The following is a 17365-nucleotide window of genomic DNA, read 5'->3' as shown; positions in this document are numbered from 1 at the left end:
TACAGCGTGAAAAGTGTGAAAACAGATGTCTGAAATGATCAAAATAAGAATGACATTGGCGTGACATTGACAGGTGATTCAATTCAGAAGATTATATTCCCAGGAAACTTCTGTTTTCCTACTTTTCCTTAAACGAAAAAGATTTAATTTAGGTGTGCAACAACCTGACAAACAATGGCCGAGAAAAAGAAAGCACTGTTCATTTGTCTTGGTATGTATTCAGCTGTAAAATACACAATGAACTCCAAAAGTTAGAACAGTATCCTGTGAGCTATAGAGCATGACTCAAAATTTTATTGTGAAATGAAATTACGTATTCTAGGAAACATTTGCCGCTCGCCAATAGCCGAGGGAGTTTTCCAGAAAACCGTGAATGACTTGAAGATCGGAGATAAGTGGGAAATCGACAGTGCCGCGATCGGCGCTTGGCATGTCGGGAACACACCGGACTATCGCGCTATGGACACTATGAAGGAGCATAATGTTCCATATAACAATCATGCTAGACAGGTAAGATTCTGTTCGTATGTTCCAGAATAAATTGGGGTGATTCTCACCTATTACCAGTGGTAACAACAATATTTCTAATAGTTATAAATGTTATAATAAATGGTTACTTTCCTCTATAGATAGACATTTTTTACTTGTGAAGAACACCACCAGAACCACCCAACCAGTGACCAGAATGGAATATGAACGAGAGGAGTAAAGCCTACTTCTATCTTTTACCATTTTTGTACAGTCCCAACTTTATTAGCAAATAGCACTGCACTGTACGTATACATATGTAAATTACTTCACCATTCTGTTATATTGAGGGATTTTAATTGTATTGAAAAAAAAGATCAATGATTCACAATTAAATCGGGCTAAATGCGCTGATACCTGCATCCTATGTAACATCCATTATGTACGTGCATTTTAGCAAATAAAAATTTGAACTTTGAACTTTAAATGAATACTTAGCATTTTCCAGATTACAAAAGAAGACTTCAACCACTATGACTACATTTTTGGCATGGACGAGGCAAACATGAAGGACCTAAAGAGACTAGCACCTAAGAACTGCAAGGCTGAGCTGCTTATGTTTGGTGATTTTGACCCTCAGGGTGACAGGATCATCAGAGACCCTTATTATGTAAGTTAAAAACTTTAGCTTCAGTCACAAAAAAAAACATATTTTTGCAAATTAGGCAACTGCATATTGCACAAAGAAGTTCCATAATATTTTGTTTTAGTATATTTCTCATATGTATTTTTAGACCTTTATGTTTTTCATCTCAAGTCACAAAGACGGGTTATTCCCACTAGTTACCACCATGTTGTTACCAGTCAGGTGGTAACTACTGGAATTTTTTTTCCCACTGGTAACTACTGGGAAAAATGATTCCCAGTAGTTACTACCAACTCGTTTAGTGGTTTATTTATTCCATTTTTATCAATTTAAATCATATTGTCATGCAATAAGGACAAAATTTAATTCGTTTGAATGTAACATGTAAATATTTGTTTTTTTTTCAGGATGCTGATTCCAAGGGTTTTGAAAAATGTTACCAGCAGTCTGTGAGATGTTCAAAGGGATTTTTAGAGCACTTGGAAAAGAAAGGCTGAGAAGATTGTACTGCTACATTCCAACAATTACATAATACTGTATAGTAAATTATTTTTATTATTCAAATAAATTTTTGTTGTAACTTTCCTTTTTTAGGGTTCCGTACCCAAAGGGATAAAACGGGACCCTATTTACTAAGACTCCGCTGTCCGTCCGTCCGTCCGTCCGTCTGTCACCGGGCTGTATCTCACGAACCGTGATAGCTAGACACTTGAAATTTTCACAGATGATGTATTTCTGTTGCCGCTATAACAACAAATACTAAAAACAGAATAAAATAAAGATTTAAGTGGGGCTCCCATACAACAAACGTAATTTTTGACCGAAGTTAAGCAACGTCGGGCTTAGATGGGTGACCGTTTTTTTTTGCGTTTTGCTCTATTTTTTGTTGATGGTGCGGAACCCTCCTTGCGCGAGTCCGACTCGCACTTGGCCGGTTTTTTTTTTCATTATCTGGCGGGACTGGCGGTCTAGGGAAGGATTTGTATGAGATAAAGAAAGTAGCTCTGAATAAATACATTTGATACATTCATTATTTCCATTTGGATCTTTAAATAATGAAAATTTAACTGAAGCTGTTATTTGACTAATAAAATCGATTAAATCATCATTAGTTAAATGATAGTATTGAGTTTTTCTTTGTTTACTTGACCTACATATTTTAAAATCCAAATTGTGTAATAGAAAGATCTTTTAATCTTTTGTTTGAATTGCCAGATTATAAGAAAGGTTTTTTTGATGTCATTTACATTTAAAATAATAAAATCATCATTTACAGTTAAGGACACATAATTAATTTTTTTTTTACCTGAAAACATTTATTTGGCCATAATATTTTCTTATACACCTTTTCTTAAATACTAAAATAGTTTTTATTGCCTATGTAACTATATTAAAACTATACTAACTTACAGTCAGTAACTAACACAGATAAAATAAATTCAGAATCTTCACAATACTGTTCGGTCCTTTACATTTAGAATCATATTAATTAATCATAAGAGCACACATACTGCCTCTTTCTTTTTCTCTGTGACCTAGAACCATCTACATCAATAAATCTGACCACATCATCCACAACAACTCTCTGGACGCAACATTTATCAGTCAGATCATTGTCAGGCTCCAAGTCTATACTCATATTTGTGTCACTTTGAGAATCTGATTTAACTCTGCTTCTGAAAGGTTTGGATGGACCTGGAATGCTAACACTAGACAGCATATTAAGCGGAGCTTTAATTGTATCAGTCTTCTGTTTATTTTCCGGCACTGCCAGTTTCCCTACTCGCTCCGGCCCCTCGTTTGACAGAAGCATTGAATACAGAAACAGCGAATTAAACCTCTCCATTAAGAGAAACATTTGCTCTTTGAAAATTGGATTTTTTCTCATCAATAGATTCAGATTGATATTATCAGATTTTGATGTGTTTTCTTTGGTCTTAGCGTTGATATAAGCCATGAGCTTTCTGCATCCTGTTATTGTTGCATAGTGTGGTGGAAGCACATATGTCACGCCGCCTAAAGCGTTATTTCCCCATATGTCTGGTGCATTAGCAAACGTAACAGCTGTTGTTTGTTGTTTTCTTGAGTAACTTTTTACTTGAAATAGATTTACGTCCTGCTGCGGATTTAACAAGCCTGGGTACTTTTCAGCGTATGAGCTTTTTTTGAAAAGGTCCTCCTTCAACTTTGCTCTCAAGAAAACAATAATTTTTTGCAGATTTGACACATTCAGATTAATTGCTGATACTACAGCATTAGAATCTAGAACAAATATTTCATCTTCATCATATATTTCATGTAGTTTTTTTTCCTCCTCTTGTTTGACATGTTCAGTTAAAAGATTGGCTATAATGGCATCTTCTATGATTTCCAGTGGTGATTCTCTGGTGATCCTTTTGCTTTTTCTATTATCGATTTCTGTTTCTATTCTCTTCTTTAGAACTTCAGTGGCTTTGTTTAGGTTGTCAGTGGCGAGTCCGTGGCCAAGGCGCCGAGCACCTCTTCGTGGTGCGTTTTCAAGTGACAAGTTTGGATGTCTTTTCATCCATTTTAATAAGGTAATATATCTAGCTCTTAAATGCACTCGGGTTTTATCAGGGAAGTGCTTGGTAACACTGGAGTAGTTGGTCAGACATTCCTCGTTCGCCATCAGTTGAAGCAGCTGCCGATCTTCCTGAACCGTCCAGACAGCGGAGATCCTCTTCTTAGCTAAAACTTGGTATCGCACACGTATCTGAGTGGCTGAACGGCCTGGTAGATACTCTGACATTTTCTTGAAGTTTGGTCCAAACTTGTCAAAACATGTCAATATAACAGCATCTTCTTCTGGTAGGAATCTGCCTTTCCTCTTCTCAACAAGCCTGAAATACTTGTTGTAAATTTGAATCTTAGTCCTGTTCTCCATAGATGAAGCTACTCTGCCCCAGGGTATGTAATCTTCTTCTTTATAATATTCAATCAATCTCTGAAGAAACTGTTCCTCTTCCTTAGTCCACTTTTTACCGCAGGATGTGTTGCTCATATTAGTTCTGTAGTAAACAAAGACTTGGTATGCTGTTCTGCCGGTGTTCAGTTCTTTAGCGATGGCAGCCCAGTCTTGAAAGTTGTACTTGGTTACTATATCTTGAAAGCGGGCATGTTCTTCAAGTTTCCAAGGGTCTTTATTGATGGTAGGGTGCAAAAATTCTTTCCATAGTATTCTGTACTCTGCAGCACTGTGTCTTTTATTTAATTTATTTGCAACTATTTCCCAGTCATACTCCTGGTCTATCGGCAATGCTAATTCTTTTAAAGTCTTTTTTCCTAAAGCACTGATCTCTTTGTTTATAGCATCTACTTGTCTTTCTAGTTTCCTTGACCATTTCTCTTTGTTCTCGCGTTTCAGCTGTGCAATCTTTGAATTCAACTCTCTCTTTTTAAAATCAATTGACATTTCAAGAAGAAGTTTATTCAAACTTACTTTGTCTTTCGCAGTCCAGCCAGGAACTGAAGTGATCTCAGAAAAGTCGTACATGTTGCTTTTTTTCATAATTATAGTATCTTCATTATCGGGAGCTGGAAAATTTGATTTGTCCTTAAAATATGGCTTACCGCAGTTTATGTAGCGGAACGTTTCTTGCCGATCTTTCTCTGTAGGAACTGCTAGCTTTTGAAGGTCATTTAAGCTCTGTCTGCACTCATGTAAGCGGCCAACGAGCACTGACTCCAGTCTTCGTAGTTTTTCGTCTAGAAGCTTGTTAAGGGCTAAAGCAGAGTCGATTCTTGCATGTTCCTGAGCGGCGGTGTTAGTAGAAGTGCTGAGAATGGACCGAGAGTGTAGTGAGCTTACGCTGCCGCTTAACGAGCCTAGGAGGATAGAAGGCTCGTCGTCTTGTGCTAGAGCGGCATTTAGCTGCGCTATATCGTTTAGCTGCTGTTCTTCATCACTATCCACATCCATAGTCTGCATTTTAACGAATGGCACTGTTTGTCTTTTCTAATATAGATAAAAATAGCTTTAAATCATTGAAAACTTGTGATAAACTCTTAAAACAAAAGACAAAATTTAGCTTATCGCTCGCATTGAAAATGTCAAACCGTCAAATCAAAAGTACGTTCAAATATATAATTGAAGAACGGAACGAAATTGAGTCATTTTCTCAAATTACGATTTAGCAACCTAGACTACAACGGATTACAATAAAAAATCTTTTTTGTAGCGAACATGTGTAATTTTATTTGATTTCTGTAATTAAATACTGTAAAAATCGCAATACTGCAGTATCCCTCAATACAGTCGGTGTCTGTTTCTGAACGTACGCTGACTAACTGTCATCGAAGTTATTCAAGCTTTTGTTAAAAACGCTTAATATCTTGTTATAATGATTGTCATTTCCGACAGTAACATATATGTAATTGAGTTGAGTACCAAACATACCTTAAGTTTTGATTTGAATGCTCGGGATCTATTCTTTGATTTTACATTATTCTTCTAAAGATTCCCATTTCCCATGATTTTAACCACATAGTTGAACCTTAAGAAACAATGTGCGAACCAGGTATCATAAAAAAACTTAGTGAGGATGTAGTGAACCGAATAGCAGCCGGAGAGATCGTTCAAAGGCCGGCAAACGCGTTGAAGGAACTTATTGAAAATAGGTAAAATTAACAAATAATAGTATATAATCCTTATGAACCGTTTCAAACATTAACACACCCTTTCTATTACAGTTTGGATGCCAAATCAACCAATATAATTATTACTGTAAAAGCTGGTGGCTTAAAATACTTGCAGGTATGTTGCATTATGTATTAAAATTAAATGGTCGTACTAAATTTCTAATCGGGTAGTTTTATATTTAAACCCTAAATTTGCTATCTACTATGTGCATGCGTAATAAATCTGGTCCTACTTACCTATAGTGTTTCAAATACCTGTTTTATAACTCCATTTTTTTTTAGATTCAAGACAATGGCACTGGTATCCGGAGTGACAACTTAGACATTGTCTGTGAGCGCTTCACCACCTCAAAGCTGAGCCAGTATGAGGATCTGCAGGCGATCAACACTTATGGCTTCCGGGGAGAGGCTCTGGCGAGCATCAGCCATATTGCCCATCTGACTATACTTACCAAGACTGCCGCTTCTAAATGTGCATACAAGTTAGTTAATAAGACAGAAGAGACCCTTGTTCTTTAGTAATGTATGTCTTGAGTGCAATGTCAAAAGGATTGGTTAGGTATCTTATCTTATGGTTTTTGGGGGACACTTCGACCCATAGGGATCTTTTGTGCAGATTTTGTTAGATAACTGGCAGCCTTATTGTTTCATTAGCATTTCAACATCCTTGATCAAATGTAGACTCAGCATCAGTACCATTTTTCAGTTAAAAGTTAATTTATCTTTCATATAAGGTAATTTCGGATATTATTTTTAGAGTCCCGATTCGGAATCATCCGCCACTTTTTTTTTGTGTTTTTCCATTCGGAATTACCTGAATACATCCATAACACTATTTGCTGTTGAAAATATTAATGAAAAACTGTGAAAATTTTATTACATTTACACAGCAAAATTGTATTTACAGGGCATCATATGAAGACGGCAAGCTAAAAGGCCAGATAAAAGCCTGTGCTGGCAACAATGGCACCCAAATCACCGTAGAAGACCTATTCTACAACGTCATAGCCCGCAAGAGAGCTCTACGGAGCCCTACCGAAGAATACACACACATAATGGATGTGGTTGGTGGTTATGCGGTGCATAATAGCCATGTTGGGTTTACGCTAAAGAAGTTTGGAGAGAAAACTGATTTGAAGACGCCTGTCAATTCTTCTGTTATAGAAAATGTTAGGATTGTAAGTATTATTGTCTACTGTCATGTGGGTCATACAGTCATACGGTCAAACAATTTAATTTCAGTACTATTTCGTACTTTGTGACGGTGACAATCAATATGAAAGTTGCGACCTCATACTATTGCCACTGTGACCTGTGCCAAGATATGAAATGGTATTGAAATTAAATTCCTTGACTGTACAGTCGACGTCAAAGAGAAATTTACAGCCAAAGTAACAAAAAAATGTTTACACGACCTAAATGCTATGACAATAAAGTCGTGTAAATAATTTTTTGTAACGTTAGTCGTAAAGATCTCTTTGACGTCGACTGTACATTAATTATTTGAATTATTTGCCACTAGTATTACACGGTTATCAGTTATCACATTGATGTAGATTCGCACGCCGCTCCCGTGAGTGAGCGAGACAGCAATATGCACGTATATAGCGATGTCCCACTCGCAGATTGGAGCATCCAATGTTAAGGCCCATTCGCATCATATGGCGTGAGGATGCGTCTTACTAGAGTCAAAGGAATTTGAACCTTATAAACAATACTTACATTTCCTATTTAAATGGCAGCGGCAATTGCTGGGTCCAGCTGCCGGCTCGGGGCGCTCATATAACGTTATCTACATCGTACAGTAAGCTGCAGAGATAACTGACCCCCCTGCAAACAAGTTTCTATGCAGCTCAGTTATAACTGCAGAGGGGTTACTCCTTAGGGGCGTAATTAGAGTGACAGAGAAAAATGCCCGCAATGAGCGAACTTCGATTTTCGCGGTTATAGCCCAGCTTGTAAAATTCTTATTACAAAGGAATAAAGTCCATTTTTAACTGAACATTCTACATTTCATACAGATTCATGGTAACTCGATAGCCAGAGAGCTAATGGAGGTGGTAATCAAAGACGAAACGCTAAAGCTGTCTGTACACGGGTACATTACGAACGTCAACTACTCTCATAAGAAGGGGGTCATGTTGCTGTTTATCAATCATCGATTAGTTGACTCGCAATGTAAGTTGAGTTTTCCTGTATCCTACACAATTAAACAAGAAATTTATAATTTTGGAACAAAGTTGGCGGAAAAAAGTGTAAGATTTTGCCGTCACAGACCATAGATAATACTAGGACACCTTACTCTTCTTCGCGTTGTCCCGGCATTTTGGCCACGGCTCATGGGAGCCTCGGGTCCGCTTGGCAACTAATCCCAGGAATTGGCGTAGGCACTAGTTTTTACGAAAGCGACTGCCATCTGACCTTCCAACCCAGAGGGTAAACTAGGCCCGTATTGGGATTAGTCCGGTTTCCTCACGATGTTTTCCTTCACCGAAAAGCGACCGGTAAATATCAAATGATATTTCGTACATAAGTTCCGAAAAATCATTGGTACGAGCCGGGGTTTGAACCCGCGACCTCCGGATTGCAAGTCACATGCTCTTACCGCTAGGCCACCAGCGCTTCATACAGCCCATACTGTTGCGAAATATGTAATAAGACTAATGAGAATGAAAATCAGCATGAGGATGACGGACACGGACATGAACAACATAACATATAGGGTTTGCAATCCGGATCCGGAATGTATGAAATTATCCGGATCTGGATCCGGATCCGCGGATCTTCCCATACATTTCGGATCCGCCGTGCAAACCCTAATAACATAACATGAACACGTCACCAGCCTTTCTTAACACATTCATTGCCACCCAGCCAAACAAGACATCCAGGCCAGGCCAGGCCACAACAATTTCGTCATATAAAGCTGTAATACCACGATCCCGACTATCGGGTCATCCGGTCTGGGAACGAAATAATAAAATACCCGATAGTCGGGTTTTCGACACTGAATGTGTTAACTAAGTTCCAACAGAGTGTTCCACGACACTCACAATGTTTTTATACCTAAATTAAATGATTATATGCCTTTATATCTATAATTATGTTTGTTATTTTAGCTATTCGTAAAGCGGTCGACTCTGTGTACTCAACGTATTTGCCAAAGAACTCTCATGCTTTCGTCTACCTCAGTATAGAATTAGGTAAGTACTAATACTAACTTAAGAAGTAAGAATTCCATCTTATATTCACCGTACAAAACGAAGGTCTCTGTTTCAATTCGGGCAAAATTACTTAATTTCTCAACCGATTTTTGTGAAATTTAATAAGTAAATTCGATAATTATGTTTTTTTTGTCGATTAATTTTTTTTTTCGAAATTGCGGAGCCATGGGCGTTCGTCAGGTCTACAGCTCACAGAACCACTTAGTAACTATTTAAACATTAATGTTCTACCGTGAAGTATACAGGGTGCTTCCTGTAACAGGAGCAATAAATTAAACTGTAGGCTGTACTCCTCAAACTGACCAACATTTGTTCAGCAACTTTTGAAAATAACTCATGTTTTGATTTTTATTACACTTTAAAGTTTATTCTAATACGCAATGTATTGCAAATTTTGTTATGTTTAAAGCGTGACAAGCAACGTCAAACACATGTCAGCGTACATTGAAGGCAATATTTATTTTGTATGAAAAAGAGGAAGTCTAAAGGATTCATAATTTTCAAAAGTTGCTGAACAAATGTTGGTCAGTTTGAGGAGTACAGCCTACAGTTAAATTTATTGCTCCTGTTACAGGAAGCACCCTGTATTTCAGATCCCAAAAACGTGGACGTAAATGTTCACCCTACGAAGCATGAAGTACAGTTCCTCTACGAAGAGCAAATCATTGAGAAGCTGAAGGCGTGTGTTGAAAGCAAACTACTCAGTTGTAACTCTACGCGGGTCTTATATACGCAGGTACGTAATAATGAACTTTAACGTGTTATGATAAAATCTAAAATCGAAGAACATTGACTATAGTTCGTTTTTTTAGCATTAGAAAGAACTTGCAAGAAGGTAAGCGATCTTGACATGTCTTTTAATTGAAAAACGCTTTTTAAAAATCAAAAACTATTATGAAAGCAGAAGAATATAAATGATCGTATTAGATTCATAATAGTTACATATTTGCCGTAACTTATTTTTAAAATGTGTTTTTCAATTAAAAGACACATCAAGATTATTTACCTTATTTCTAATGCTAAAAAAAACGAACTATAGCTAGAGGCGAGTGTCTGGTCTTGTATAGGTCCGTGCAAGATTGTATAGGTCCGTCTGATGAAAGTAAAATGCTGAGTTGCAATTCTATGTAAGTCTTGCATACGCAGGTACGTGCGATTAAGAGCTTTATGGCATTTTGATAAAATAAAATCGAAGAACTGACTATGACAGGCTAAGTTTTTTGAATAGTTATTAAATAGAATATGAAGGTTATGTAGGTTTATTTCTACGTTTATTTGTCTTCGGCTCGCCACTGCTTCGAGGTAATTAAGACCGTCTAGAGCAGTGGTTCCTAACCTGGGGGTAATTACCCCCGTGGGGGTAAAACTGGTATTATACGGGGGTAATAAGCTAACCTAATATAACAATACAACAAACGTACACGTTTTATTTTTTATTACCATTGGGAGGAGGGGTAAAATCAGGTTCCCTAGTTAGTCATAGGGGTAACCGAACTGAAAAGGTTAGGAACCACTGGTCTAGAGAGCAAATGTATCATGTGTCAGGGAAGGACAATATCAGAACATGTTTCACGGCACCTACAGGCACGCCTACCTGGAGCTACGATGGTCGAAGAAATGGTCAAGAAAACAACGGATGCCGCCAAAGTTAACCCCAACAACATGGTCCGAGTGACCTCCGATGTTCAGAAGATAGACAAGTTCTTCAGAACCAAACCTGTAGAAACAGACGACACAAGTAATCTTGAAAATACTGAAAAAACGAGGGAAACGCCCGCCAAAGAAACTGAAAAAACAACAGAGAATAATGACAAAATGGTAGTCGACGAAGTTCTAGAAAATTCACTTATAGAAGAACCAGTGGTAATTAATAAAATGCCAGAAAAATGGAAAAATCATTCAGCTTTAGACCAAGGCAATGTCAGCTACATAGACCCGAAAGAATCTTTCAAAACTAGAACGTTTAAGTACGAACGGACTGAAACTAAGTTGACAAGTGTGAAACAGCTAAGGATGGATGTGGAAAAACAGTGCAATTCTAACCTGAGGGAGATCTTGGCCAATTTGATATTTATTGGTTGTATAGATTTGCATAAGTCGCTTATACAGCATTCGACGAAGCTGTATTTGTGTGATACGACTCGGTTAACGTAAGTAAAATCTTTTTTTGACATGTGTTATTTTGACATTACCTAAATATTTTGAAATTGAAATTGTTAGTGTTCCAGAGATGATTCAAAATTAGATGATCAACAATTGTAAAATTAAATACCAGCACGGGCACTAGTATTTTATACAATCGTGATATAATGGAGAGCTTTTCAGTCGAGTACCGTGTTTAGGCAACTCAGCTGAGTTGCCTAAACGAGGTATGAGATTGAAAATCTTGATTATATCACTATTGTATACAAACATTTTAGTTTGGGACGATCGTTTAATAATGATTTGATTGGTACATATAATCTCAAATCACTCTTTTAGGCTACTTGCATATAACGTGAATTAAGGGTAATTAAACTATGTGTAGTGATGCATATTTCTCGTTTTCCAGTGAAGAATTATTCTACGAAACGATCCTATACGACTTCCAGAACTTCGGTCTGATAAAGCTATCGAATCCATTGCCTTTGGAAGAGTTGTTCGTCCTCGGTCTGTCGTCGCAAGAGACAGAATGGAACCCTGAACTAGGTAAGAACCCAAGCAACCGTTTAACAACCTTATTACCTACAGTATAAGGTCGCATTTTGCTCACTGAGTGGGACAAAATGAGCAAAATGCGATTTTGCTCACTCAGTGAGCAAAATGCGATTTTGCTCACTGTTTTTAAGTAGCAAAGTACCCTTGTTCGAGCTGCTGAGGTGAAAACTTAATTGTTGGTATATCTTAAGAAAACATTAGTGAATAGGTAAGTGATGAAGAAGGAATACATTTTTCGGGTTCTCTAATATGTCCTCACTGCTGAGGTGAAAAGTTTTGTGAACTACACGAGATCAAAGTTATTTACATCTCGTGCGCTTTTGAGTCCCTTACTACGCTCAAGATTCTAAATTAGATTCACTTGCTACGCTCGTGAATCTATTATAGAATCTTTCGCTTGCACGGGACTCAAAATAAGCACTCGAAGAAATGTCAAACTTTGATCTCTTGTTGTACAAATAACTATTGTTCAGGGAACAGTCATTGGTCTTTAGTTTAGCAAAATGCGATTTTGCTCGCTGTTTTTAAGTAGCAAAATACCCTTGTTCGAGCTGCTGAGGTGAAAACTTAATTGTTGGTATATCTTAAGAAAACACGAGTGAATAGGTAAGTGATGAAGAAGGAATACATTTTTCGGGTTCTCTAATATGTCCTCACTGCTGAGGTGAAAAGTTTTGTGAACTACACGAGATCAAAGTTATTTACATCTCGTGCGCTTTTGAGTCCCTTACTACGCTACGCTCAAGATTATAAATTAGACTAGTATAGAATCTTTCGCTTGCACGAGACTCAAAATAAGCACTCGAAGAAATATCAAACTTTGATCTCTTGTTGTACAAATAACTATTTAAATTGCGTATACAAGACCGTTGCATGCAATATACTCGTACATTCGCCATCAGATATATCGGAGCGGCGAAGGTGTTCACAATATCTGAACACGTACTCTAACGCCTTGACTTGAATAGACTTGAATAGAGTCGTGTTCAGATATTTGTGAGCGCCTTGACCGCTCCGATATATCTGATGGCGACTGTACAATAATTTGCTCAGCAATAGTTTACCTAAAAACCAACCCTAAACGTAGAGTTAATAAGGTTCATATTCAAATGTTTGCAGGCGATATGAGAGAGATGGCGCAACAAATGTGCCAGCTTTTTACGAGCAAGCGGACCATGCTTCTAGAATACTTCTCGCTGGAGCTGAGCAGCGATGGGCAACTGTTGGCGCTGCCGCTGTTGTTGGGTGAGTTATTTATAGTTTTTAGGGTTCCGTACCCAAAGGGTAAAAACGGGACCCTATTAGTAAGACTCCGCTGTCCGTCCGTCATTGAACCGTCCGTCACAGTTGAAATTTTCACAGATGATGTATTTCTGTTGCCGCTATAACAACAAATACTAAAAACAGAATAAAATAAAGATTTAAGTGGGGGCTTCCATACAACAAACGTGATTTTTGACTGAAGTTAAGCAACGTCGGGCGGGGTCAGTACTTGGATGGGTGACCGTTTTTGCTTGTTTTGCTCTATTTTTTGTTGATGGTGCGGAACCCTCCGTGCGCGAGTCCGACTCGCACTTGGCCGGTTTTTTTTTTCTTGTAATGGACTTGAGGGCGGTGTTGCCCGTAGCCAACGTCAAGTAAATTGCTATTTGTTCTTCATTTTTATGGCTTTCAAAATTACGACTTCAGTCCAGTAGGACTATTTCGCCATTATCAAGTTGGTATCAAGGTATTAAACAGTCAGTGTACGGTGATTTTAGCTCTTTATAAAGCGATAGCCGGTAGACATGGGCGAAATGTGTCAGTAGAGGGAAAAGATTGATATAGTCCGTCAACCAAATCTTGTCAGTAGCAATGTAAAGCAAACTGAAGTAGGGCAACACTCAAAGAGCAGTATTGCGCTAAGAAAAGCAGCAATGTACATCGAACCAACAGTTTTTTTTTCCGCTGAGCGCGCCCTGCGTACGTCAATTCAAATTGTCACTCGCGGTTTATTGAAAAAAATTAAAACATGGACGGACAATTTAAAAGCGATGTTAAAACAATGTTAATCAAAATGATGAACAAATTTGAAGATATCAAAAACAACTCTCTATCGTAGTGCTTATATTCTATTTGTTCCCTATCTATGTCTTCTAAGTTTACTAAAATAAAATCATATCAAAATGCAGATAATTAGATAGTGCATATATTTGTTATTTACAATATAATATGCCACTTGATAATGTAAATTAGTGTACTGTTCTGGATGAATATGACATACCTGTGTATTTTTTTTGATTGGTATATATTGTACAATATACATATTAAAAATAAAACAACTGATATTTGGGTGTTTATTTAATTTAAAGGTAAATAAGATAAGGGTCACTTTTCGACTTGGTTGCGTTGTACACGTACATAAACCGCCATAGGTAAGTATTGTCTGAAGAGATACTACCTACTACGAACGCCTTATATTGGGCAAGATTTAATCCTGCAACAAACATGTATGGATTAGGTAGATATTGCGAAAGAACGGCGATATAATCAAGGCTCTTAATACTGTTTAAAAGGTTTACCTTTGTAAATAGTCACAACCGATTGCTGAAAATATTAGACATGTGGGCCTATGGACGGTTTCCAGGACACAATTTATGGTCTTGTTGGATAGATTTAGGCATACGTTTTAATTTTATTTATGCCTTTTAACCCTAAAACAAAAAAACTGAACACAATCTTAAAAGTTCGAAAGAGTTCTTCCAGTACTTGTTTGTTTGTTTCAGTAATGTTTACCATCAACGAGCATGATTGTACATTGTAGGCCCCTTAGCTTTGCTTATTCTTATTGAATGTATTGGTATTTAATGGTGACAGCAGAAATATCTCTTGAAACAGAAACGATTCAGAATGAAAACCAAATGAAAACAAATAAGGTGACGGCTGTCATTCACGATCCACATTCCACAGATAAAACACAGATGACACGCGTTTTGGAATTATTTGAACACAGTGTTGCTAACCCGCGATTTTTCAAATTTGCCGCCTTTTACTACTGACAAGATTTGGTTGACGGACTTTATACATCTTTTTTTCATTGGGATATGTATCACTCTTTTATATCTTTATATCCGTGTGTAACAGTCGTCCCGCTCGCAACATCGGCACTTGCTGACTTTGAGTCATGAGAGAGAGAGAGTAGTTAATTATAATGACGCGTCCGAATCCGTCCGAACGACCGCTGTCGCTCGTTCGTGTTACTTCGGTCGATGCGCGACCGAGACTTCGCTTATCGCTTTCATAAATCGTCGCCGAGGGAGTGAGACGTACGGATATACTGATACATTCGGATTTGTAGGGACAAGAAGAGTGATTCATGAAACGAGAAAGATATATATCTTTTTTATCTATCACTCCGGAGTTACCCATGTCTAATAGCCGGTCTTTACAAGCAGCACGTGGACTACCGGCCGTTGACTCCAAATTGGTGGTTAAACGCGTTTCAAGATCAATTCTCCATTCCCTGCACACTACCACATAGTTTACTGTATAAAAAGCTTTCGGTATTACACTTTAAACAATGTTAATGGGCAAAAAACTAAGGAATTAATCACGAGACGTGACTATCAAGATGGCGCTCGAACCGGAAGTCCTATTTATAGTTTCTTGTATGCATATGTACAGGCAGGCGTGGCTCACTCCGCGAGTACATGCGGCCCACACCAATTTTGGTGTCTAGCCATAGTTGTCGCGCACCGCTATGGAACCGACGCCTGCTGTGCTCACACTTGCGCCACCTAGCGGTCATGTCTGTCGTAATAGACGCGTTTTGTTAGGAGTGAATCTTCTATAGGTATAGAAGATTCACTCCTAACAAAACGCGTCTAGTCTATAATTTATTCTATGGTACAGGTTGATTCGATGAACGAAACTTTCATTGTATGAGTGCATAGAGTATATTGAATATTGACACCAGGGCTACAACTGCGAAAATCGAAGTTCGCAAATTGCGGGCATTTTTCTCTGTCACTCTAATTACGCCTTCATTGGAGTAAAAGAGAAAGATCCCGGCAATTAGCGAATTTCGGTTTTCGCGATAGGCCCCCCTCTGTATCGATTTACAGTAACACATAATGCACACATCTGGCACACATATTTTCATTCACTCATTCATTCAAAGCCACCATTTTATTGGTTAATGTACACACACAGATATTTTCATTCACTCATTCATTCCATTCGTGGCAGCTTTTGTGACCTGTAAGTTTGACAGCCACGAAAGCTGAAGACTGGTTCGATTTAAGTCCTGGGAATTGGAGGCCTTGATCGCTTTTCCTTTCGTTTTGTACTGTAAAATAGAGTTTTAGGATGCTCCACCGCTGTTAGATTAGTAGAACTGGTCATTACTTACGTTTAAATATAGACCTTAAGCTCATATTAATAAGACATACAATTCCAGACAACCACACCCCATTCATGGGCGCATTACCTACCTACCTCGTCCGCCTCGTCACCGAAGTCAACTGGGACTCCGAGAAGGAATGTTTCGACACGTTCAGCCGACAAACCGCCATTTTCTACTCCCAGCCCAACCCAGATACCACCACAGAGTCGGTCAAGTCAGAGCAATGGAAGCAAGAACATGTGGTATTCCCAGCTATAAGGAGGAACTTTTTACCACCTACTAGTTTTGTGAGCAATGGGGCGATGTTACAGATAGCGAATTTGCCGGATTTGTATAAGGTGTTTGAGAGATGTTGATGTTTAATTATAGTTTTTATGTCGTTTGATTTGTAGTTTCATTTATAAACGTAAACCTAAGGCTCGTACAACAGCCGACATTTCTTGTCGGCAGCGACAAAAAATCGGTGTCGGGTGTGTGAATAGCTTCATATACAATGTTCTGCCACTGGGACACCCGATTAAAAACCGAATCCGATATCCGACAAGTAGGAACGAGTCTAATATATTTATAACATTTAACTAAAAGTTTGTAAGCGCTAACACAGTATTAACTCCACTAAGCTAAATTGCGAAGAATAAAGTGTATTATTAAAACAGGTTCAAATTAACACAAAACAACTGCTAATGTAAAAACGGTTTTATTATTTAAAAAAGGCGGGTTTAACCTAAATCGCTCTTCTAACCCAAAAGGGTTATAAAACACATCAGTCGATTCCTTTGCAAGAAGAGCAGCGCCGCAGATACCATAATCAGACAGATATACAATAGCATAGAGAAATATAGTAAGACAAGAGTGCTCAGTTCAGACTATTAATTTCAGTGTCTACATCTAGCATCGAGTAGCGGAACTATCAGTACTGCTACTTGACAATAGATGTAGCAGTACTGATAGTTCCGCTACTCGATGCTAGATGCTAACAGTCTTTTTGGTACTAAAACTAATGTATGGAGTGAGCACTCTATGCATTTTTTTCTCTATGACAATAGGGAGTAGTACTGCAATGTTTTGCCGCCAGAGTGCAGCACTAGCGACTTAAATATACCATAGAGTAACTTATAAACACTGTACCTTAAACTGTTTTTTGACAAGTTTTCACAGACAATAAAATATGACGTTGATTCATCAAGGCGGTTTGTTTACAAAGGGCCTACCGGGAAACGCGAAATCGAAACTCAGCTATCTGCCTCTATATCGCTCGAATATGCAAGAGTGATGGAGAGGTTAGAT

General features: G+C 38.0%; 3 protein-coding genes across 3 annotated transcripts; 2 read left to right on the top strand and 1 right to left on the bottom strand.

Moving 5' to 3' along the window:
* Window positions 1-122: 122 nt before the first annotated feature.
* On the top strand, window positions 123-1697 carry LOC134657381 (low molecular weight phosphotyrosine protein phosphatase-like). The gene is made up of 4 exons (XM_063512922.1): window positions 123-211; window positions 323-510; window positions 977-1138; window positions 1522-1697. Exons 1-4 carry the CDS (start codon window positions 175-177, stop codon window positions 1609-1611), a joined length of 477 nt encoding a protein of 158 aa, XP_063368992.1. The 5' UTR covers window positions 123-174; the 3' UTR covers window positions 1612-1697.
* A 906-nt stretch (window positions 1698-2603) lies between these two features.
* LOC134657727 (uncharacterized) lies at window positions 2604-5143 on the bottom strand. The gene has a single exon (XM_063513291.1). It carries the CDS (start codon window positions 5061-5063, stop codon window positions 2604-2606), a length of 2460 nt encoding a protein of 819 aa, XP_063369361.1. The 5' UTR covers window positions 5064-5143.
* A 439-nt stretch (window positions 5144-5582) lies between these two features.
* LOC134657770 (DNA mismatch repair protein Mlh1) lies at window positions 5583-16436 on the top strand. The gene is made up of 11 exons (XM_063513335.1): window positions 5583-5752; window positions 5825-5888; window positions 6056-6255; window positions 6681-6951; window positions 7795-7951; window positions 8893-8976; window positions 9591-9733; window positions 10582-11147; window positions 11549-11685; window positions 12814-12939; window positions 16133-16436. Exons 1-11 carry the CDS (start codon window positions 5640-5642, stop codon window positions 16432-16434), a joined length of 2163 nt encoding a protein of 720 aa, XP_063369405.1. The 5' UTR covers window positions 5583-5639; the 3' UTR covers window positions 16435-16436.
* Window positions 16437-17365: the final 929 nt, after the last annotated feature.

Source organism: Cydia amplana, chromosome 20 (genome assembly GCF_948474715.1).
Source record: "Cydia amplana chromosome 20, ilCydAmpl1.1, whole genome shotgun sequence".
Taxonomy (NCBI): Eukaryota; Metazoa; Arthropoda; class Insecta; order Lepidoptera; family Tortricidae; genus Cydia; species Cydia amplana.
Note: the sequence above shows the minus strand (reverse complement) of the source record. Positions and strands in the feature narration are given on the sequence as shown.

Excerpts from the sequence above, each read along its gene's own strand:
- LOC134657381 (XM_063512922.1), top strand. The coding sequence starts at position 175 with ATGGCCGAGAAAAAGAAAGCACTGTTCATTTGTCTTG. Across the intron at positions 511-976 it reads ATAACAATCATGCTAGACAG|ATTACAAAAGAAGACTTCAA; the intron begins GTAAGATTCTGT and ends AGCATTTTCCAG. Across the intron at positions 1,139-1,521 it reads TCATCAGAGACCCTTATTAT|GATGCTGATTCCAAGGGTTT; the intron begins GTAAGTTAAAAA and ends TTTTTTTTTCAG.
- LOC134657727 (XM_063513291.1), bottom strand. The coding sequence starts at position 5,063 with ATGCAGACTATGGATGTGGATAGTGATGAAGAACAGCAGCTAAACGAT.
- LOC134657770 (XM_063513335.1), top strand. The coding sequence starts at position 5,640 with ATGTGCGAACCAGGTATCATAAAAAAACTTAGTGAGGATGTAGTGAAC. Across the intron at positions 7,952-8,892 it reads TCGATTAGTTGACTCGCAAT|CTATTCGTAAAGCGGTCGAC; the intron begins GTAAGTTGAGTT and ends TTGTTATTTTAG. Across the intron at positions 8,977-9,590 it reads CTACCTCAGTATAGAATTAG|ATCCCAAAAACGTGGACGTA; the intron begins GTAAGTACTAAT and ends CCTGTATTTCAG.